Here is a 23,212-nt window from a genome sequence, read left to right on the forward strand (position 1 = left end):
CTTTTTCTGTTTTTGTTTTTGCTGCTGCCCATGCCATGACTAAGATTTCTTTTTTTTTTACTCGTGCTATCATTTTCATGTTTTTTTTGTGTGTGTGTGTGTGTACTCTGTTTCCAGTTTCTTCTTTCACAGTTTGCTTTTTTAGCACTCTTTCAATGGAAAAAAATTTTTCTGCATTTGCGTCGAATTTCAACCATAAATAATAAAATAAATAAAGTACAAACGGAACAACAACAACAACAACGATCATCAATCGGATCAGCTAAACATCATCGTCATCATCATCATCATCTTTGTCGTTGATGGTGGCAACAACAACAACAACAAGGATCTAGCCAATTTTATATCCCATATAGATGATGATGATGATGATGATTAGGTTTAATCATTTTGAATTTGATTTCTTGTGGCATATAGTGTATATATTTTTTTTATGATTTTCCAATTTTCAATTCTTTGTTCCAATTTTTCAAAAGAGTGAGTAAACGAAAAATTGTATTCTAACTAAAAAAAACATAAAAAAAAATATTTTCCATTTGAATTCGAATTAAACTTTGAACTCTTTTCAGCATCTTGATGATCATTATTATTCATAAATCCATAAATCAATTCGATCAATCAATTCGATCAATCAATCAATCAAAAAAAAAATCTTATCCATCTAATAATATTATTAGACAACAAGTGATGCTATTGTGTATGTGTGTGTGTTTGAGTGTGCTTTGAAAATGTGAAATGAAATGTATGTTTCATCATCATCATCAACAACAACAACAACATTGACGTGACTTTTTTTCAGTGTAATGTATACAAAGTGAAAAAAAAGTGTTATCGTTTTTTATTTGATTTTCATTTTCATTCTAACATTCGAAATTGCAAAAACATTCACGATCATCATCATCAATTTGTTTGTTTCATATTTTTTTTCTGTTTGTTTGTTTGTCTGTGCGTTTTACTATTCTATTCTGTGGATAGTTTATTTTTTTTCCCATTTGAATGTTTTCAACGACAACGAAAAACATGCATTTGACAATGGTGTAAAAAAGGTAAATTTTTTTTTTGTTGTCTCTTTGTAATCAATTTATCCATTTGATGATGATAGCAATAAGCTTTTGACATTGAATTTTGACATTCATGTCATTACAATCATCATTATTCGTCGTATATGCACATTTGTTGTTGTTGTTGTTATTATTGAAATTGAAACAATTCATTTTCCAAAGAATTTTAACCTTTAGAGAATTTTTTTTATGTTTTCAATAATAACTATACTATACTATATACGTTGTTTGTTTGTTTTATCTTCAATTTCCGAACAAATTCAAATCAAAACGCAGCCTACAAATTCCAGAAAATTTTCTATTTTCTGTACTTTTTTATTTTCGGGATAAATTGGCTTAAAAAAAATAACAAAAATGTACAAGAATATAGACAGAAATCTATGTGAATATAACTGAATTGAAGTTTTTGTTGTTGTTGTTGTTGTCGTCGTCGTTGTTATTGATTACAACATTAGATTCACAACTTACATACGTGTGTACAAATCATCAGATAAATCCTGTGTATGTGTGTACAAAAAATACCAAGGCCAAATAATTTTCGATTCAAAAATAGTTGATCAAGTTGGAAAAGAAAATAATTGCTATCCAAAAAAAATAAAAAAAAAAATAATAATTGCTCTGGAAAAAACAGAACAGTTGTTGTTGTGGTTCTTGTACCGTTATCAAGTGATCGAATCTTTGTTGTTGTTGTTGTTGAAAAAAAAACATATAAATTGATTCTTTCATTTGGAATATATATTTTTTTACGGTGCAACAATAATCGAAAAATATTGGTCCATTTTTTGTTTCACCACTTATTTCTTCTTGCCCATAATCATAATGCTAGTGGGTGGTAGTGTTGTTGTTGTTGTTGTTTAAGAAAGGGCCCCTGAAAAAAAAATTGGCACCCACAAATTGATTATGAGTATTGGCAGTGGTGTGGCATCCAAATGCATCTATTAAATGGCTAAATTGATAAAAAGGAATTTTTTTTTTCTTTCCCATTCATTTCGAGAATGATTGCTTTTTTTTTTCTCTCTCTCTTTTTCTAGTTTTGGAATGATTCTCTTTTGAGAAAATTCCGATGAAGCCGCAAATTTTTTTTTCTTCGTTGAATGGATCGAAGAAAAAAATTCCATTCCATTCAATAATATAATGAAAATGAAACGATGAGAATCCTTTTTTTTCTCGAAGAAGAAATTCCGGTACCAAAGTTTATCAAGGTTATGCTTATTAGAATTTTTCCTTGAAATCATCATCATCATCATCACTTTAAATATTTATATTTTATCTCGTTGTGTTTAGAAGGTTAAATTTGTGTTGTTTTTTCTTTATAGAATGATTGATTAGCTGTTTGTATAAATGATGACAATTATAGGAAAAAAAGATAAAATTTACATTATGATGATGATGATGAAGACATCAATCATCGATATATTGAATCGATCATTCCCGATTGACTATGACGTCGTCGTCCTTGTTGTTGTTGTATTTGTCAACGATTTTTTCCTCCTACCACAACAACAACTGGAACAAAAACAAAATATCGTGTTCGGTTTAAGGTTTCTGGTGCATTAAAAGCAATTTTGTGTTTTTCGTTTGGACATGATTTTTTTTTTTTGGATTCCATTCAAGATTTTGAGTAATTTCTCTCTATTTGACCTTGTTTGATGTGATGATTAATTCTAACTCTCATCTGATTTTGCTACTACCTTTTGAACAGGTGTTTGTGTGTAGCCGATAGATATACCAGATTGAATGCAAGAGTGTATTGATGATGATGATCAAGAATCAAGTTGAGCTTTGCTTAAGATGATGATGATGATGATTTACACATCAAAGTCCAAGTTTAATTTTATCATCATGCATCTTGATTTGACAAACATTTTCAAATGATTCGAATCTGCAGTGATAAATCATGTTGTTGATGAGGATGAGAGGATGACGATGTTTTTTTTTTGTTTTTGTTCCGTCAAATTTTGTCATTTTTTTTTTTTGATTTGAAAAATGAATTTTTTTTCAAAATTAAAATTTCTACAGTAAATGATGATGATGATGTTGACATTGTGACTGAATCATCCTGAGTCAGGAAAAAATTTTTTTTTTTCGTTTTGTTGTCCTTATGATTCTATTTTTCAAATAATACAAATTCACTTGAATCGACAATAGATGATGATGACAATGAAAGATTTTTTTTTTTTTTTGGTTTTCAAGTATGACAATGACATGCTTCGAAGACGGTTGTTTTGTGTGTTTACCAAAGAGAATAATGGAAAAAAAATTGTACCGTTACCCGTAATAATCATCAAATCATTATTACGTAGTTAAAATGAAAATATTTTGTACATTTACCTTGGAATAGACGTAGAAAGAATCTGGTAATACTAACCACTAGAGAGATTGGATAAAAAATCAATCAATCAATCGAATTATATATACTGGGATTAATTCATTTCATTTTATTTCATTTGATATTGTCATTAATTAAGGACATTTTAGTGCAACAGAAAACCAGAAAAAAAAGATTTTTTAACAGCTAGCTATATATTTTTTTCTATTATTTTCAAAATGTCAATTCTTGATGCTGATCGAATCGAATGAAATAAGATCAATGTTTATACAGCTTTCGTTTGTACGAATTACATTTTCATTTGCAAAACTTTTTCGTTTTGTTTTGTTTGCCTGAGAATATCAACACCTGCATGTGTTTTTTGGCGTCATGTTTGTGATTCTATCTTTTTTTTTTTTTTGCTTGATCAAAATGTAACTAATGATGACTGTCTGTGGTGGCCAGAATAAACAAACGGTCGCATTTTCATGATGATGATTCAATTTAAGATGGAATCGAGAAAATTGAAAATCGATTAGATTCAAGAACAATTAGACAGTGACTTTTACTTTTTTTTGTTTGTTTGTTTCACACTCGTTTATTATTTCGCAATATTTTTGTTGAAATTAATTTTTTTCTCATTTTTTTTTTTGTATTCTAGGTTTTCATATTGAACATTGATTTTGTTTTTGATACGCACACGCACCACCTGTCCATTTACAATCAATATAAGGTATGTATAAGTTTTGTACATTTCGTTTTGGCAAAATGATTATTTTCATCATCATCCTTTGTACATGAATAGGAATCAAATCATCACTACATCAATCGAATATAATGATGATAACAAAAAAAGTCATGTTTTTCGTCCTTTTTTTTTAATCGAAATATATAAAATTTCTTCATTAATCAATGAATGAATCGAATGATTATTGATTATTGGAAAATTTATTGGCTTTCAATTTTTTTTTGTGTTAAAAGTACCAAAATAATCTGGCCTGTTTTGTTTGGTTACAATGTCAATATCAAACATATAAAAATCAGTGAATTTTTTTTAAGAAAAAAATAGAAAACAACAACAAAAAATTGTGATTTTCATGCTTTTATCATCATTATCATCATCATTTCAACATAAATGTCGTGACATTTTTCTGTTTTCACAATAGTAGCAGCCGCTTTTGTTGTTTTGTGTTTTCTTATATTCCATCATCATCATCATCATCATCGAATCATTTTTACTCGTCATTATTATGGTTCATTGGTGTTGAAGAAGAATAGAACAGAACAAATAAAAAAAAACTCCGCTACCTAATGCTTTTTTTTGTTTGATTGGCCATTAGTTTGTGTTGATATATGTGTGGCAATCATTGTGATTTTTTTTTGGTGCCAAATTAAATCCACACTCTAAATAGAGTATATAAAACAACAGAATTTTAATTTGTGTAAACGAAACAAAAAAAAACTGTCATGGTGTCAATGGCAGTCATTATTGTTTAAATGTTGACGGCCTTCCACACACACACACACTAGAAATTTGATAATTCTTTCATTGCCAAAACAGAATCCTTTTTTTTCTTTGTGTCCTTTTCATCAATCCATCCACATTTCTGTTCATTTTTAATTTTGAACCTAAAAAAAACCTTTTATGTCATCATCATTATCATCAACATCTAATATCTTTGCATTTATTTTTCTCTTGTTTGACGTCATTGGCCTCATCAAACACACACACACAAACGCCCACGTAATTTTTTATTCGGTTCGACGTCCATTTACAATTTTCATTTTCATTCACTAAAATTAAGGAAACGAACTAAAAAGCCGAAACAACGTAAAACAAAATAAAAAAATTTCTCATCATTAATATATTATTTAATAATAATAAAAAAATGATCATGATGATCACCAACAACAACAGTAGTAATAATGCTACAAGCACTCCTACTACAACACCCACTAGTCTTTCAATCGCAACCACATCATCATCATCATCATCAGCAGCAGCATTAACATCAGATACATCATTTTCAACCAATAATAATATGTCAAATACGACGACGACTACCACAACTATGGTTTCAGCATCATCGGCAACAACAACAACGACGACGACGACGACGACTGCGACAACTTTAACCACAATGATGCCTATGGCTTTTGATAAAATTAACCATCATCATTCTAGTGATAATGGTGATCAAAATGATCAGAATGATGTTGATGATGGTGGTATGATCGAAAATTCCATTCATGATAATAGTGAGAAATTATTTAGATTAGATAATAAAAATACAAATATTGATTCATCATCTACATCATCAACATTATCAACATCAACAATTTCATCATCATCTCATGTACCGGTGATAATGTCATTAAATTTAATAAATACAAATGAAACAACAACAACAACAGCAGCAGCAGCAGGGTTTCCAACAACAACTTGTCATGTTACCGGATGGACAACGAATCAACCACATTCACCAGTAGCAGAAAAACGTGAACGTCGTTTAAGTGCTTCACGTTTTGAGATTAGTGAGAATCGTGAATTGATCAAATTACCACCAATAAAAGATGCACCATTAAATGAACGTGAAGAATTATTTATACAAAAAATACAACAATGTTGTGTATTGTTTGATTTCAGTCAGGATCCATTATCTGATCTCAAATGGAAAGATATTAAGCGGCAAACATTACATGAATTGGTTGAATATATTGTTACGCAGAATAATGTCATTACTGAAGCAATTTATCCTGAAGTTGTTCATATGGTAAGTATTAGATCACTGTGGTGGTTTTGTTTCCAATTATCCAATTTTTTTTTCATTTGCAAATGGTTTGGATCCATTGTTTAAAATTTAATTTTAAAATCATTACACATTCTAGACAGTAATTTTGATTTTCCATTTTATCCTGACCGGTGGTTTTCGAAATTTTTTTTTTTGGACATTGACGATGATTACAAACCAGGGCCATTTTCTTTTGAGATCATAATTGATTTTCTATGTGAACTCAATCTAGTTTTGTTGTTGCTTGTGCTGTTTATTTTTTGTTTTGTTTTTTATATTTATGTATTGAGAATCCACAATTACAATTACCGGCGCCCACGGTTTCTGGTTTCCAGCTCAGCAACAACAACAACAACAACATATAATAGTTTGACGCGTGCGTGAATCTTGTTTTTTTTTTTTTTTTTTTTTTTTTTTTTTTGTTAATAATTTCTTTTCCTTTCAACTAAATAGTCGTTGTTTTTTCAAACTTGATCCGAGTTGATGTGTATTTAGTCGTTGTTGATGATCATCATAAATCATATTCTAAGATGTTGATAAAGGATTTTTTTTTGCCTCTGGATTTTTTTTTCTTTATTTTTTTTCGTGCCTATCGAGTACCTAAAAAAAAATTTTTTTTTTTGTCAATTAGTATACAGGTACTCCGACTAAAATGGTTGTAAGATGGATTTAACACTTAAGAAATGATGATGAAATCTACTATTCTATGTCGCTTAAATTTCCACTGTAAACTGCAATTTTTACACTCTGCAAGTATAAAAAACTGTATTAACTTGGCATTTGTTGCGGGGAAGCCGAGCTGGACATTCCTACTTATTTTCAGTACAAACATAACTATTTAGTATGAGCTACTCAGTGTGTGTTGTGTGTGTGTGTGTTTGAGCATGCGGGTAAACTTTTGAATGCCGCTGAACAGTTCGTTCAGCTCAGAAGTAGAAGTCGCTTCCAAAGTAACGCATTCTGTGGTATTTAGCTTTTTTTCATTGTTCTAGCTCAGCACACGTTTCTGCAGCTTTTGCATCCAATAGATGGTGCAGTCATTCAATAGAACAGTGTTTCCCAACCTTTTTTTCTTCGCGAACCCCCGGGGGTTTTTTCTTTACAAAATTCGAGTACATACAAAGTTACCCTTTTGCATATCCCACGAACCCCCAGGGGTTCGCGAACCACCGGTTGTGAATCACTGCAATAGAACATAGAAAGAGTTCAAATTCGAATTTTTCGAATTGATTATTGTGATAATACATGTGTCACACGTGATTTTCATTTTGTGTGCCTGTGTGAGTGTGTATTTGATGATGAAATCTTGCTTGAAGACTGCATTTATTGGAATGATTTGTTCTGTGTTTTTGTTTCCATGATTTATGATCTACTCATCGTTTGGTAAGTTATTTCGGTTATTTAACCTGATTATACCTAAAATACCTGATAACTTTTTTCATTTAAAATAAAGAAAGTGGAGCATTTAAGATTCAATGTTGAGTGTTTTCATGCGATGAACCCACAAAATCCCATGTTATCCTATAGCAGAGGTGGCCAATCTGCGGCTCGCGAGCCACATTTCCCACAGAGCTCTATTGAACAGGGGGCGCACTTTGGCCACCCCTGTCCTATAGGATCTATAGACACAAACTTGGATTAAACATTGGATCGATTATCATGTTCAGTCGCAATATTTAACCACAAAGTGGTTTGCTCAATGGCACGCGTTTATTTGTAAATAGACGCAGCATTGAAGCTCGAATATTGACAAGGAGGCTATGATTCATTTTGCAGCAAAACGATCGAGATCTTAAGCTACCATTTAAATCGGTGCGTGGACGATTTCCTGTCGTATTGGCTTTTGCTCTGACAATTAATTAATGTTTTAAGGGAAATCTTTCGATAAAATAAGTGTGTACCTTTCTACACCAGTATTGCAACATGGAATGATTTATGTGGCTTTTTGCCGCTGCAAAAATCCTTATAATCTGAAGATTTTTGTTCAGGAAATTTAGGAAAAGATCAACAATGACCACAGTATCTATACCAAAAATATCGCATTTCTTCAACTTTTCGTTTAGCAATAATAATTATGCTGTTCGGTGTACGCAACTTTTTCAACGGTATCAGGTGCAATGCACAAGTGATGGCTGACCCTGCGGTACCAAACCGAAGGCCGGAAGCAACACGCCGTGCATAGAAACCCACCGTCAGGCACGAAGCGTTAAAATAGACACCTTTGGCTGGGTACCAAGCAGGGGGGGCGGCGCAGCCGCCACACCTGCGGGTATCCAGCTATATTGACCGTCAAGGATTGATACCTTTGACTGGATACCAAGCAGGGGGGGCGGCGCAGCCGCCACACCTGCGGGTATCCAGCTATATTGACCGTCAAGGATTGATACCTTTGACTGGATACCAAGCAGGGGGGGCGGCGCAGCCGCCACCCCTGCGGGTATCCAGCTCTATTGACCTCAAGAATTCATACCTTTGGCTGGGTACCAAGCAGGGGGGGCGGCGCAGCCGCCACACCTGCGGGTATCCAGCTATATTGACTGTCAGGAGTCAGCCCCGCAGGGCCAGCCTGGGGCAGGCGCGAAGCGCCTGTACCGGGCTGGTGGAATTTATATTAGGTTGATGTGTGTTGTTTACATTGTATATAAAATTTTTGTATTTGGTATTTCTCTGTGTGTGTATGAGAAATGCCTAGGCAACCATTTCTGATTTTCTTTTTTTTTTTGGTTTGGTTTGCAAAGCAAAGTCATTCTAAAAGCTTTTGATTTTTATCATCATCATCATTGTTGTTGTTGCTGTTGTTTCAATAATGACTCGTTATTTTTTTTTAAAATTTGTGATATATACCTTTATTGCGTGACCAAGTTTAATCATCTCTGGCACACCGCGCGCACACACACACACACACAAACACAATATTTGTGTTGTTGTGTGTCCATAAATTTTACAAATCAGGCCAACATAAAAAATTTTGGAAAGAATGATTATTGTCAATGATATTGATGACGATGAAGATTTTCAATTAATCATTAGTTTTTTTTCATTGAAAATAATCATGTCATAGTGGACAAGATTCTTTTTTTTTTTTTTTTTTTTGATTGTTTAAATATTCATTGATCTGTTAAAATTTGGATGGATTTTTCTTTTTGATGATAGAAATGGCGTGTTTTGCTTAATTTTCACAGGAAATTTTGCTTTTTTTTCAAGGTAATATATCGATATCAGGTTTTATCTGGTTGTCATTTTTTTTGTTGTTGTTGTTGATTTTTCATTGAATTACTAATTTTCCTCACTGATGAAACATCTTGATCGTTTTTTTAAAAAGTTTTTCTTTTGGAATTTTCCATACTCATCTCAAATGCAATGTAATGTCTGAATGACATTTCATGTCTGGATATATTTATTTATTTTTTTTTTTTTTTTTTGCTGTTTAAAACGCTGTAGTACATGTACCTTAAATTTTTTTTTATTTTTAATTTAACTTTTTTTTTCCTTTGAAAAATTTTTATTGTTCATTTTAGCTAGAATTTTGGTATCGATACTATCGATATATATATATTTTTTTTTGTTACCTGACAACTTTTTTTCCAGTGGTCAGCGAATCAAATTAATATTGAAACTAAAGCCCATTGATGCTTATTTTTTTTTTTTTTTATTTGCAATTTGTACGGATAAAGTACCGGTTTCATTATTATCATCCATAATCAACAACAAGATTATGATCGGAAAAAAATGCTTCAGTAATGCTGTTTTTGTTGGATCTAGATAATGTATCAGGAAAAAAAATCTTGTATACAATGGAAATTATCATAAATTTTCTTTTCATGTTTGATATATAGGATTTATATATGGATCACATTTTTGTTGTTGCAAATCTTGTTTCGTTGCTATTATATACCACCATACACATTTACATTTACATTAGAGTTATGATTTTGAAAAGTTTTTTTTTATGACCATGTTTTCTTTGGCTGGCTGTCGATCATAATCTTTAACAACAAGCACAAGCACCCGGGATGGATCATTGTATTTTTCGTTTTCTTTTTTGTCTTCCATTTACATTCTCCTTTCAAAGATTGCATTTATAATTCGACATTGTTATCGTTGTCGTAATATATAATCTAAACTGTAATTGGATTCTAGTTTTGATTCAAGTTTCAGCTTTACTTCTCTATATATATGATGTAGAAGATGCTGGTTATGATGTGCATGAGTACCGGATCCCTGTACACTAACATGAATCAAGTAAATATACCAGATGTAAATTGAATCAAGAATTTTTCTTTTTCAATCTGATGTCTTTTCTTTTTCTTTATTTTTTTTGAACATTCTTGAATCATGTACCGCGCAATATTGTTTGATTGAAAATGGAAAAAATAACATAGACAGCAGGCAATTTATTTGATTCTCTTGTGTTATGTGATTTTCATTATTTTTTTTTCAATTTTCGATTAAATCCCAAATTTCAACTTTTTTTTCCTATAGTATACTGCACAAAAGAATGGAAATTATTTCAATAGAATTTAATTGATATATGGGTGAAGGAATTTTTTTTTTTCGTTTAAAGTGTGTACGGAATTCCGGTTGAACGGAAAAAAACAACTTGAGAATGACTTATGGGAAGTCTGTGTGTGTGTGTGTGTCTGGATCAGAAAAAAATATTGATAAACAATGCTCAATTTCAATGATTTTCATTAAATTCAGTTTTTAATCCATTTTTTATTTGTTCTCTTTTTTTTAGTTTTCTGTGAATATATTTCGTGTATTACCACCATCATCGAATCCAAATGGAGCTGAATTTGACCCCGAAGAAGATGAACCAACATTAGAAGCTGCATGGCCGCATTTACAACATGTTTATGAATTTTTTCTACGATTTTTAGAATCACCTGATTTTCAGGCATCGATTGCTAAAAAATATTTTGATCAAAAATTTGTTCTCCAAGTAAGCTAATAATAATATGATGATGATGATGATGTGTGTGTGTGTGTGTTTGCATGAGTGTTAATCTGTTGTCATTAATTTTTTTTTCTCTCTGTTATACTATCAGTTATTGGAGCTATTCGATAGTGAAGATCCTCGTGAACGTGATTTTCTAAAAACATCATTACATCGTATTTATGGAAAATTTCTAGGACTTCGTGCCTATATACGAAAGCAAATTAACAATATATTTTATCGTTTTATTTATGAAACCGAACGACATAATGGCATTGCTGAATTATTGGAAATTCTGGGAAGGTTTGTTGTTTTGAAATAAAAAAAAACATCATTTTTTTCATTTATTTGTTTTATTCAATTTTTGTTAGCATCATCAATGGCTTCTCATTGCCAGTGAAAGAAGAACATAAAGTATTTTTACTTAAAGTTTTGATGCCATTACATAAAGTAAAATCATTAAGTGTTTATCATCCACAATTGGCATATTGTGTTGTGCAATTCTTGGAAAAAGATCCCAGCCTTACAGAGCCTGTATGTAGATATATTTTTTTATATTGCATTATAAACTAATTGTATCAATTTTTTGTCTTGTTTTGTTTAACTTTTTTAAAGGTAATCAAAAGTTTACTAAAATATTGGCCCAAAGTGCATAGTCCAAAAGAGGTAATGTTTCTAAATGAATTGGAAGAAATATTGGATGTAATTGAACCGGTAGAATTTCAAAAAGTCATGATACCTCTTTTTAAACAATTGGCCAAATGTGTTTCATCGCCACATTTTCAGGTGGCAGAACGTGCTCTCTATTATTGGAATAATGAATATATTGTCACATTGATGAGCGATAATATACAGGTGATATTGCCCATTATGTTTTCAGCATTATTTCGTAATGCAAAATCACATTGGAATCGTACAATACATGGTCTCATTTATAATGCACAAAAACTTTTCATGGAAATGAATCAAATGTTGTTCCATCAATGTTTATGTTCATTTAAAGCTGAAAAACAAAAGTAAGTTTTTTGAACATTTGATTATGATTGAATTCATGTTATTGGTCATTTTTTTCACTTTTCTGTGTAGACAAAAGCTTAAAATGAAAGAACGAAAAGAAGCATGGCTAAAAATTGATGATTTAGCCAAACAGAATCCAACTTTTGACGAAATAGCCACAACATTAAATAATTGTGATGATCCATTTTTATTTTCTTCATTGTTTTTGGACCCTTACAACAACAACAACATGATTGACGATGAAGATTTATTATTAGGTGATGATGATCTATTACCAATTACAAGTAGTGATAAATCGTATACTCAGGTTTGTTTGTGTTTCTTTTTTTTCAAATGAATTAACCAATTAATTGTTGTTTTTCTTCAATCAGATGTCTGATCCTGAACTTAGTGATAATATTAAACAATCATTTAGAAGATATCGTAAATCAAAACCTCATATTGATCTCTCAACATTACAAATATCATCATTGGAACAAGAATATAAAAATGCAACCGAAAATGGTATCGATAATAATGATGATGATTTAAGTAATAAAGATAATGATAATGATGATGATGAATCGATTGATGCGACCGAAATGATGAACACAACTAATAATATCATGAACAATCGTAAAATTTCATCAAAAAATTCCGATACAAATGTAGGAAATAATGTGGTGTCAATGGTCGATAATAATGTCGATAGATAAACAAAATTGATCACGTGTTTCATTTTTTTTCCAATGTTAAAGTGACATATCTTTTATTATTATTATTATTATTATTATATCACATTCGATATGTTGCCCTCTATCTGGGATCAATCATCATCATTTGTTTTTGTTTTATATATAAATATAATTGTCATCATTGTGACTTAGAATTGAATATACTTTGAAAAAATTTTGCTCTCATTCTTCTCAACACAAACATTTGCATCGTCGATCGTCGTTTGATTTATATTTAAAAAAAAAAATTCCATATTGTAACACACATTCATGATTAATTGTGACTACGATATATGTAAATGCAAATTATGATGATGATGATAATGATAATGATAAAAGCTAATTTTATACAATTTTTTTTCAAATCAAATTAAAATTAAAAAAAAAACTTGAAATTCAAAATTTAATCAACTCATATATAAAATGATTACAGCCATTGAATTATTTGTTTCGAGTGCGTTAGTTTGTATCAATCATTCATTCATTGTTGTGCCATATTTATTTAGTGTTTTACACACACACACACACAGACACATACATAAAAAATGTCAAAAAAAACTAAAAAAGAAGAAAGACGTGCTAAACTAATGGATCCAACTACCACGGCACAGATTGATGAACGTACGATGTTAGTGTTTACGAAAAAAGGTTATCGTCTATTGACCATTATTGGTTTCGGTTCTTATGGCGAAGTTTATAAAGCCGAACGAAGCCGTACAAATGAAATTTGTGCAGTGAAAATTATCGATCTGTTGCGTTGTAGTCAAAAGTATATGCAAAAATTTCTGCCACGTGAATTGGCTGCATTGATGGAAACACGGCATGAGAATATAATTCGTGTATATGATATAATCCGTTCGAATAAAAAAATCTATGTATTCATGGAATTTGCTTCCAATGGTGATCTGGCTAAATATCTCAAACAACATGGTGCACTAATCGAAAGACGAGCTAGAATTTGGTTCAAACAAGCAAGCAGAGCACTTAATTATCTTCATGAAGAAATGTGGACAGCACATCGTGATATTAAGATTGAAAATATATTGCTCAATGAAAATTGGAAAGTTAAATTAACGGATTTTGGTTTCGCCACCGATGTACTTGATATGAATGATGAGAATATTTTGAGTGAAACATTCTGCGGTACATTACCATACTATTGTCCACAGATTTTTCAAAGACAGCCATACAATCCATTCAAAGCCGATACATGGGCTATGGGTGTTCTGTTGTATGCTATGACACATAATCGATTTCCATTCCATCATCGTGATCCTAAACGAATGATGATTGAACATATGGATAAATCATACATCATTTCCAGGTAAAAATCAGACACATTTGTTTTTTATGTTTATGTGTTTTTGAAAGAAAAATAAAATAAAACAAGCCCGCTATTTTAATGCCATCTGGTGTTCTAAAAAAATTAATTATTTTTTTTCATTTCAGAATACGTGAAAATATTTCAGAAGAATTGAAAGATCTAATTTTGAAATTGTTGGAAATGAACGAAGAACGACGATTGACTGCCACACAAATCTTGACTCATCAATGGTTATTGAGCGAAGATACAATGAGCGAATTGGACAAATAACAGAATAATTATTATCGATTATTTTCTCGAATAAATCAAACACAATAAAAAACATGTAAATTAATTTTTTTTTTGATTAGTTCCAATTAGTTTTTGTTTGTTGTGTTCACATATAAATCCCTGAACACATGCATATGAATAACGAATTGTTCGTTGTATTTTTTTTTGTCTCGTGAGCCAAATGGAAAAAAGTCGCTCCAGATCAAAAACATCATCACCGAAAACAAATTTGAAACCAAAATTCCCGATTCCAACAGGACAATTATTGGATGGACGTTTTCTAATTGAAAGACATTTCAATACCGAAATATTTAGCAATTATTATCTTGGTACCTATCATGAATCGGATCGTACACGTTGGATTTTTATTAAAATGAAACATGAAAATTATAACGATGATATTGAATCTATTCGTTGGGAATATAAAGTATATAAAACATTGGAATCATCAAAAGGAATGTTACGTGTACCGCGTCCATTTTATTTAGGATCAATATTGAATTATGAAGCAATTGTTCTTGAATTATTGGGTCCAAGTCTATTGGATATCTGGCATAGATGTAAACAACGATTATCAATCCGGACTTTAGCTCAAATCGGTTATCAATTGGTGTGTTTAATGAAATTTTTTCATGATCGTGGATTCGTCTATCAGAATATTAGACCCGAACATTTTCTGTATGGTGTCAGTGGTCTAGATAAATGGATGTGGATGTATGCGGTGGATTTAAAATGGTGTAAAAATTATCTAGAAGAAAAACAAGGCAACATGGTACATATATCATCGGAACAAGTTAGTGGTCCACTTCATATTGGTACACACATTCGATTCATGTCTATAAATGCTCATCGTGGCATTGAACAAAGTCGTCGTGATGATCTTGAATCGATTGGTTATTTATTGGTATATTTATTTCGTGGTGAACTACCGTGGATGAAATTGGAAAACATTGTCGATGAACAAGAATGTCATGGACGAATAGCACAATGCAAAGAGAAATCAGCACAATCAATTTGTCAAAATATGTTACCAGAATTTGAACAATATCTGATGACTGTAAAAAATCTAGGATTTGATCAGAAACCAAATTATCAAATGCTAGGTGAATTATTTAAAAATGTTCAAAAATTTATTGGATTCGAATCCAAATTAGAACTATATGATTGGAATGGATTTCATGTGCCTAATACGTGATGATAATTGATTTTTCTTGCAAATAAAATAAAATGTTGTTGTTGTTGTTGATGATGATGTTTTTTCTCCAATCACAAATTCAACAATAAAAAAAAATGTTGAAACTTTTGACTTGTGCTCAGAACCTAGGTCAACTGTTCAAATGAAATTCATGACCGAATAGACGAAAAAAAAAAATAAAATAAAGTAAAGTAAAATGAATATATAATGAATGTGAATCCCCATGCATATAATTATCACATGCATGTCCCAAAGAACAGAGTTGAGTTGACTTATTCAATCAATTGATGATTGTTTCTTTGATTGGAATTAATTAACGTGTGTGTGTGTGTGTGTGTGTATGTGTTTCAAGTATGTGCCGATGAACAAATTATTACCGGACTTGTGAATTTCAAAATCATCAAAAAGCTTATGCTGTATTTAGTAATGAAAACAAAAATGAAAAATTTTGGAATTTAATCTTGCAATCACGAGCGATATATTGAATGATGATGATGATGATGATGATGGTAGCTTTATATGCAAATAAAATTGATTCGATTCAAACGGTCAAGATTATCATATGGAATGCCAATGGCTAAACAATAATAGACAACAATAGCTGGATAAATGGAAAGAAAAAAAGAGAGAGAAAATTCAAGTTTTGATTGTTAGACTACAGCATTCAGAAATCATCCTTTATGCATATTGCACAATTGTATTTTTTATTCTTTTTTATATTTTCGTTGTTCATTGATTAATAATCACACTAATTGTTCCGTATTGGTCAAATGTTTATGATTTTTTCCTTCATGTAATAACATGGCATGCAATGCATAATAAAACATCATGTTCGACAACAACAAAACAATGAAAATTTTCCCTTCATTTTTTTTTTATTTTGGTACCGTCTCCAGATAGAACCATGCAGATTGTTTTTTTTTTCTTGTTAATTCTAAATATATGGAAATTTTTTCTTTTTTTTCTGGTTCAATAGATCAATATGAGAATCACATGGTTGATTACCATTATATTATTATTGATTGATTGATTGATTGGCTGCTGTTGGGTCAATCAATGATTATCGGACATGAAGAAGAAAAAAAAACGGGGTGAACTTGATATTTTTATTTCTTGTTGTTCTATATAGTAATTTGTTGAACAAATTGGCACAAACGAAATAAAAAAAATTATCAACAATTATAACAGCAAACAATACACAACAACAACAACAACAATATGCTTCCTGACTCGTATATATTCATGTTCATCACATTTGAAAAAAATTTCAAGTTTTTCATCGTTCAATAATGATGATGATGATGATAAAGGAAAAAAAGTTTGTCGTTGGCTGATTTTTGCAATTAGAATGGAATGAAAAAAATGAAAAAAAAACAAATGCGATTATTATTTGGTCATTGAATTCTTTGGCAAATAATAATGATTGAAGAAAATTATTCTGTTGATAATTTCATAAGATAAAACAAACGAAAAATGATAAAAAAGGTGGAGTTTTTTTTTATTCAATCAGACCACACATACAAAAATAGCAATTGAATGATATCTTATATTGATTGTATTTTCTCGATGATTTGCAAATATCCAGGATCTATTGAAATCTGATAAAATCAATCGACCACCATTATCATCATTATTATTAAAAACAGTGTGTGAGCTAATTATGATGAAGATAATTATGATCCACATGGATCAAACCAATAGGATCATATTGTTTTTTTTTCTTGAGATGAATAATGAGATAATGAGAGAATCTAATGATCCATTCGAAATGACTTGCCCAAGAATTGGAAATAAATTTTCACCTATTTACATCGAAAAAAAAAATATGAAACACGCACAAAATAAAAAGAAACAAACAATAGGAAAAAAATGATGAGGATAATTTGAATTTTTTTTCCTGCTTTTCGTTCATCGATATTTGCCATGTTTTGGCCAAAATCATCATCATCATCATCATTATTCTTGATGTGTCGATTTTTTGTTGTTGTGTTTCTCCATTTATTTGCAGCAGCAGCAGCAAAAAAAAATCTTCACTGTAGATCCTGTTATAATATATCATCGATGGTGGTTTGTTTGTTTGTTCAAAAAAAAAAGTTAATCGAACAAACAAATAAATAGATTGAAAACAAAAATGTTCATATTCAGATATTTCCGCATGTCAAACAAATGAATTCCCATTTATTTGAGACCATCCATCTCCATATGAATTTGATCATCTTGAATTATGTTAATTTTATACTTTTGGTTAATGATTTATTTTCATTTATTTTACTTGTTTTTTTTTGAAATTTCATTTATCAATACCCCCTGTCGATGTTTTCACTGTTGATAATCATGATATATTCAATACAAAACAATCTTGTCAATTATAATACAGTAATAAGTGTATTGAAAAAAAACTCACCATTAAAAACAAGCAAATTCAATTCAATGTCAAATCAATCAATCAACGCAAGCCAAAAGGGATGGGTATCAATTCTGAATTGTGTGTAAAATAGCTGAAATTTAATTGCAAAACAAAAAAAAATTTTATTCCTGAAAATCAAAAATTAAGACAAAGATGGATTGAATGAACTAATCTGTGTTGTCCAACAATTTGATTTGCCATGTTTGTTTTTTTTAAATGGGTGCTTTTTAGTTACACTCAACATCAAAACTTGAATATTGTGAAAAAAAACATGTGTATCATGTATGATGACCGGTCCAGTTATTATTGATTGTGTTCAATAATTATCTTGTTCTCTTTCGATCTTTCATTCAATCTCTTTCTCGGTTGGATTCTCATTCAAACAACTTCCTATTCATTTTTTATGGGTGCTGATTTAAGAAAAAAATTTTTTTTTTTTGAAATGAAAAAAAATTCATTTGATTTTCGAAAAGATATGAGCGAATTGGTGGTGGTGATGGTGGTGGTTTTAGTCGATAAATTAACAAATTTTCTGTCAATCCTTCTGTATCAATGAAAACATTGATTTTAGCGACCTCTAGCCAATTTTTTACAAAGATTTTCTTAATCCAAACCAAACATTCCGACCATGATTGTCAAGATGTCATAATTTACCATGAAAACGAAGGAAATGCCTTAACAAGAAACATCATTCAACAACAAAAAGAGAAAATTGTCACAAGTTTAATTTCAATTTGAAAAAAATGCCAAAGTTTTTTTTTTTTGCTGATAAAATCTTCATCATTCACGGATGATTATAATTTTTGTTCATCATCATCGATCTGTCTACCATGAACGAACATACATTTTTTCCAAGAAAAAGAAGAAGAAGAAGAAGATCAAGGTTTGGATTGTTTTTAAATGTTTGTGAAAATTAAAAAAAAATGTGTGAAAACACAAAAATCAAAATTCATTGAATTGATTTATTTTTGAACATGAAAGGGTACCGGGTGGTTTTCGGTCAAAATCTGCCCCCAAGTTTTTATTTTTTTAAAATGTTAGTCATGTCCATTGATGATTCTCGAAATAATTTTTAGTTCATTTGGTCCAGCAACTTCCGGTAAAATCGCGAAAAACAACGCGATTTTTCCAGATCTCACTAAGTATGAGGTGGTATGCCTCAATTTTTTCTCATGATAAAACTGATCTAATCAACATTCTATTTTGAAAATATCAAAGAAAAATATTTGGTGGAACATGTTCAAAAATCCGGAAATCCATTTTTTCACCATGTAAGTCTATGGAGTTCATCATGTGATATCCACAACGTAAGTGTTTATGATGTTCACCATGTAAGTGTATGGTGTTCATTATGTAAGTCTATGATATTGTGCATATTGCAATGGTAATCGATGATAGCCTAAACCAGGGGTCGGCAACCTGCGGCCCGCGGGCCGCATGCGGCCCATTACAACTTTTTGTGCGGCCCACCAAAGCACCAACATAATTTTAGGAAAAATATTAAATTAAAAAAATATTGTGTCGACAAATTTGCAACAATCAACATCACAAATGACAAATCCAACCTAACACGATCAGTTCAGAGTTCAGAATCGAGAAAATGGCAAATCCCAACTAACACGACCAGTTCAGAATTCAAAATTCAAAATCATGAAAATGACAAGTCCAAACTAACACGATCAGTTCAGAATTCAAAATTCAAAATCGAGAAAATGACAAATCCAAACTAACACGACCAGTTCAGAATCGAGAAAATGGCAAATCCAAACTAACACGATCAGTTCAGAATTGAGAAAATGGCAAATCCAAACTAACACGATCAGTTCAGAATCGAGAAAATGGCAAATCCAAACTAACACGATCAGTTCAGAGTTCAGAATCGAGAAAATGGCAAATCCCAACTAACACGACCAGTTCAGAATAACACGATCAGTTCAGAATTGGATTAACACGATCAGTTTCGAGAAAATGGCAAATCCATTAACACTCAGTTCAGAATCGAGAAAATGGCAAATCCATACTAACACGATCAGTTCAGAATCGAGAAAATGGCAAATCCATACTAACACGATCAGTTCAGAATCGAGAAAATAACAAGTCCAAACTAACACGACCAGTTCAGAATCGTGAAAATAACAAGTCCAGCCTAACACGACCAGTTCAGAATTCAAAATTGAAAATCAAGAAAATAACAAGTCCAGCCTAACACGACCAGTTCAGATGGTTAGTTATTCTAGTTACCAGAATGGGTTGGTTTCGATACCGTTTTTTAGCTGTTTTCCAATTCAGAGTTAAATAATGTTTGATTCGATATGTATCGGATTTTTTTTTTTATGTTGTTGTAATTTTCCACACAATGAATAAATTAACAAATGATCATCAAAAAAAATTTTATCTGATTCGAAAAAATGTTGTAAAAGTCGATAATAATTCAAATTCAGTTTGGTTCAGTTTGGACTTTTGAATTTTGAATTTTGAACTGGTCATGTTAGTTTGGACTTGTTATTTTCTCGATTCTGAACTGGCCGTGTTAATTTGGACTTGTTATTTTCTCGATTCTGAACTGATCGTGTTAGTATGGATTTGTCGATTTGAATTAAGTATGGATTTGCCATTTTCTCGATTTTGAATTCTGAATTGGTCGTGTTAGGTTGGATTTGTTGTTTTCTCGATTCTGAACTGGCCGTGTTAACTTGTTAATGAATTCTGAATTGGTCGTGTTAGGTTGGATTTGTTGTTTTCTCGATTCTGAACTGGTCGTGTTAAGTTTGACTTGTTATTTTTTTTATTTTGAATTTTGAATTCTGAACTAATCGTGTTAGGTTGGATTTGTTATTTTCTACTGAAATTTGTTATTTTCTCGATTCTTGGCCGTGTTAGTTTGTACTTGTTATTTTCTCAATTTTGAATTATTTGTTGTTTTCTCGATTCTGAACTGGTCGTGTTAGTTGGACTTGTTATTTTCTCGATTCATCGTGATGGACATTTGTCGAATGAAATTTTATTGTGACAATTTGTGGCACGGACATCAAAAAAAGTTTGCCATCCCTGTCGTATATGATATAAAAGCACATGTACATGGCCCGCTGTTTGCCGACCCCTGGCCCAATCCTGAAAAATTTGAATGAACTCTTGAATGTTGAAGAATTGGTGATGTTCATCATTGAAACAGGTGGCAGGCATTGATTTCTTTGGGCATTAGTTGAAATGATATTTGTGGAAACACATCTGATCTGGTACATGGCAGTAGCCGATTTTATGATTGTAACCATAACATTTTGCATTGCAAAGCGTCATATCCTTGAAGTCTGGCAATCATGAATCTTGTTGCGCATCTGTTGTATTGATTTGTAACTTTGGATTTACACAAACGGCAGAAAGCCTCGGTTTGCGATTTGCCGCATCAATCTCGTGCTCGATGTTTAAATTGTTTTTTGATATGAAATTCGAGATCAGATGAAAGACCAAATCATACTTAGTAACTGTTCTTTTTTCGATGCGGCCATGTTCATCATCATCAGAATCGAGGTGGCTCATGGACATGATCAGGTGAATCATTCGTTCCAGGGCTATTTAACGCCAAACTTAATACATTGAAAGTTTTTCCAAGAAACTAATGGCTTATCCAATTTTGCAAGATATTTTTTATTGGATCTTGGATTCAGAGATTTTGTGCGATTGATTCTTATTACACATTTTAATACATGAACAATAAAATCCTTCAATACATTGCCTAGGATGTTTTTAGTTTTTCGATTGCCATTGCAATATTATCATAGACTTACATAATGAACACCATACAACATGGTGAACATCATAAAAAAAATGATGAACTCCATAGACTTACATGGTGAAAAAAATTTTGAAAACCAAAATGATATTTTCAGAAAAAATGTTGATTAGAATTGTTTTACCACCTCATAGTTGTGAGATCTGGAAAAATTGATTTTACCGGAAGTGGGTGGACCATGAACTAAAAACCATTCGAGAATTCAATGGACATGTAACATTTGAAAAAAAATAAAATTTTTGGGGGCAGATTTCACCGAAAACCACCCGGTACCCTTTGTGTGTGTGTTAATCATCATCATAATATAATATATACACGTTTTATATGTATTACGCTAGCAGCAAATTATAAATTTTGCAATGATGAACACTGCAAATATAATTTTGAAACAATGAAAAAAAAATTTTTTTTTTTTTTTTTTTTGTTCATTGTTTGTTCATTTTGGATTAATAGTACAAATTGAAATACAAGATGATGATTATAATATTTTCTTGTAAATATAATCATTATGTTTGTTGTGAATCTGTTCATGTTGATGATTTGTTGTTGTTGATGATGATGAATAAGATGATTACAAATGTTTAAAACATTTTGATTGAGATTTTGGATTTATTTTAGACATTTACATCCATACATTTCTGTCCAGTGGCTGATCAGTCATTCATTCTATGGGCCCTCGGCGCTAATAACATCTTGCACTAGCTTCTCTCTCTCCCCCCCATTGAATGAAAATGAAGAGAAAAATTTTGTTTGGGCCCTGGGCGACTGCCCACTGCGCCCAATAGTAGATCCGCCACTGTTTCAATCGTTCCATCATCATCATATGCTCACAACATAATGAAAAAGACGATGATGATGAATGGATGCTATTTGTAATGAAATGTGCAAAAAAAAGCAATATACAAATGAATAAAATACTGACATGTATCATCATCATCATTATCCAAGGATTGATTGAAGACTTTGATATTTTTTTTTCTAAAATCACCAAGGCAAATAGACTGTTTTTTTGTGGCTATTCGCTTTGTATAAAAAAAAATAATTCAGAATAATTGAATTCCATTAACATCAACAATGAAAAGAAAAAATTTTTTTTCACCAATTTTAGAAGCATCTTTATTGATGAGTGGGTAAAATGAAAGATTGATTGAAGCAACAAAAAAAACCTACGACATTTTATTCACAACACCAGACCATTTAGATATGACGCGATGTTTCATCTTTTTTTTAGTTAGTAAAAAAAACACAAAATTCGTGTTTGACCGTTAGTTCAAAGGTCGTAATGAATGTTACTTGAAATTTTTCTTTTTTTTTTCGCGGAAGAAAAAATTCAACTTGTTCAAAATTGATTGAAATTTTTCTTTTTTTTCATTCAAAGGAATTTTTTTTGCCATGTTCA

At 31.1% G+C, this 23,212-nt stretch overlaps 3 protein-coding genes across 4 annotated transcripts; all 3 read left to right on the plus strand.

Moving 5' to 3' along the window:
• Positions 1 to 154: 154 nt before the first annotated feature.
• Positions 155 to 13,229, plus strand: LOC124491015 (serine/threonine-protein phosphatase 2A 56 kDa regulatory subunit gamma isoform-like). Of its 2 annotated transcripts, XM_075734454.1 has the most exons (10): positions 155 to 477; positions 570 to 1,046; positions 4,031 to 4,102; positions 4,175 to 6,143; positions 10,900 to 11,103; positions 11,210 to 11,400; positions 11,469 to 11,631; positions 11,713 to 12,113; positions 12,184 to 12,421; positions 12,486 to 13,229. In XM_075734454.1, exons 4-10 carry the CDS (start codon positions 5,259 to 5,261, stop codon positions 12,807 to 12,809), a joined length of 2,406 nt encoding a protein of 801 aa, XP_075590569.1. In that variant the 5' UTR covers positions 155 to 477; positions 570 to 1,046; positions 4,031 to 4,102; positions 4,175 to 5,258; the 3' UTR covers positions 12,810 to 13,229. The 2 variants fall into 2 exon arrangements, with proteins under 2 accessions (XP_075590569.1, XP_075590570.1); XM_075734455.1 differs by lacking the exon at positions 570 to 1,046 and having other exon boundaries at positions 233 to 477.
• A 53-nt stretch (positions 13,230 to 13,282) lies between these two features.
• Positions 13,283 to 14,485, plus strand: LOC124491113 (testis-specific serine/threonine-protein kinase 4-like). Its single transcript, XM_047053727.2, has 2 exons — positions 13,283 to 14,151; positions 14,277 to 14,485. Exons 1-2 carry the CDS (start codon positions 13,373 to 13,375, stop codon positions 14,419 to 14,421), a joined length of 924 nt encoding a protein of 307 aa, XP_046909683.1. The 5' UTR covers positions 13,283 to 13,372; the 3' UTR covers positions 14,422 to 14,485.
• LOC124491112 (casein kinase I) lies at positions 14,481 to 15,662 on the plus strand. Its single transcript, XM_047053726.2, has one exon. The coding sequence runs from the start codon at positions 14,603 to 14,605 to the stop codon at positions 15,614 to 15,616; it is 1,014 nt and encodes a 337-aa protein (XP_046909682.2). The 5' UTR covers positions 14,481 to 14,602; the 3' UTR covers positions 15,617 to 15,662.
• Positions 15,663 to 23,212: the final 7,550 nt, after the last annotated feature.

Source organism: Dermatophagoides farinae, chromosome 10 (assembly GCF_024713945.1).
Source record: "Dermatophagoides farinae isolate YC_2012a chromosome 10, ASM2471394v1, whole genome shotgun sequence".
NCBI classification, from domain to species: domain Eukaryota; kingdom Metazoa; phylum Arthropoda; class Arachnida; order Sarcoptiformes; family Pyroglyphidae; genus Dermatophagoides; species Dermatophagoides farinae.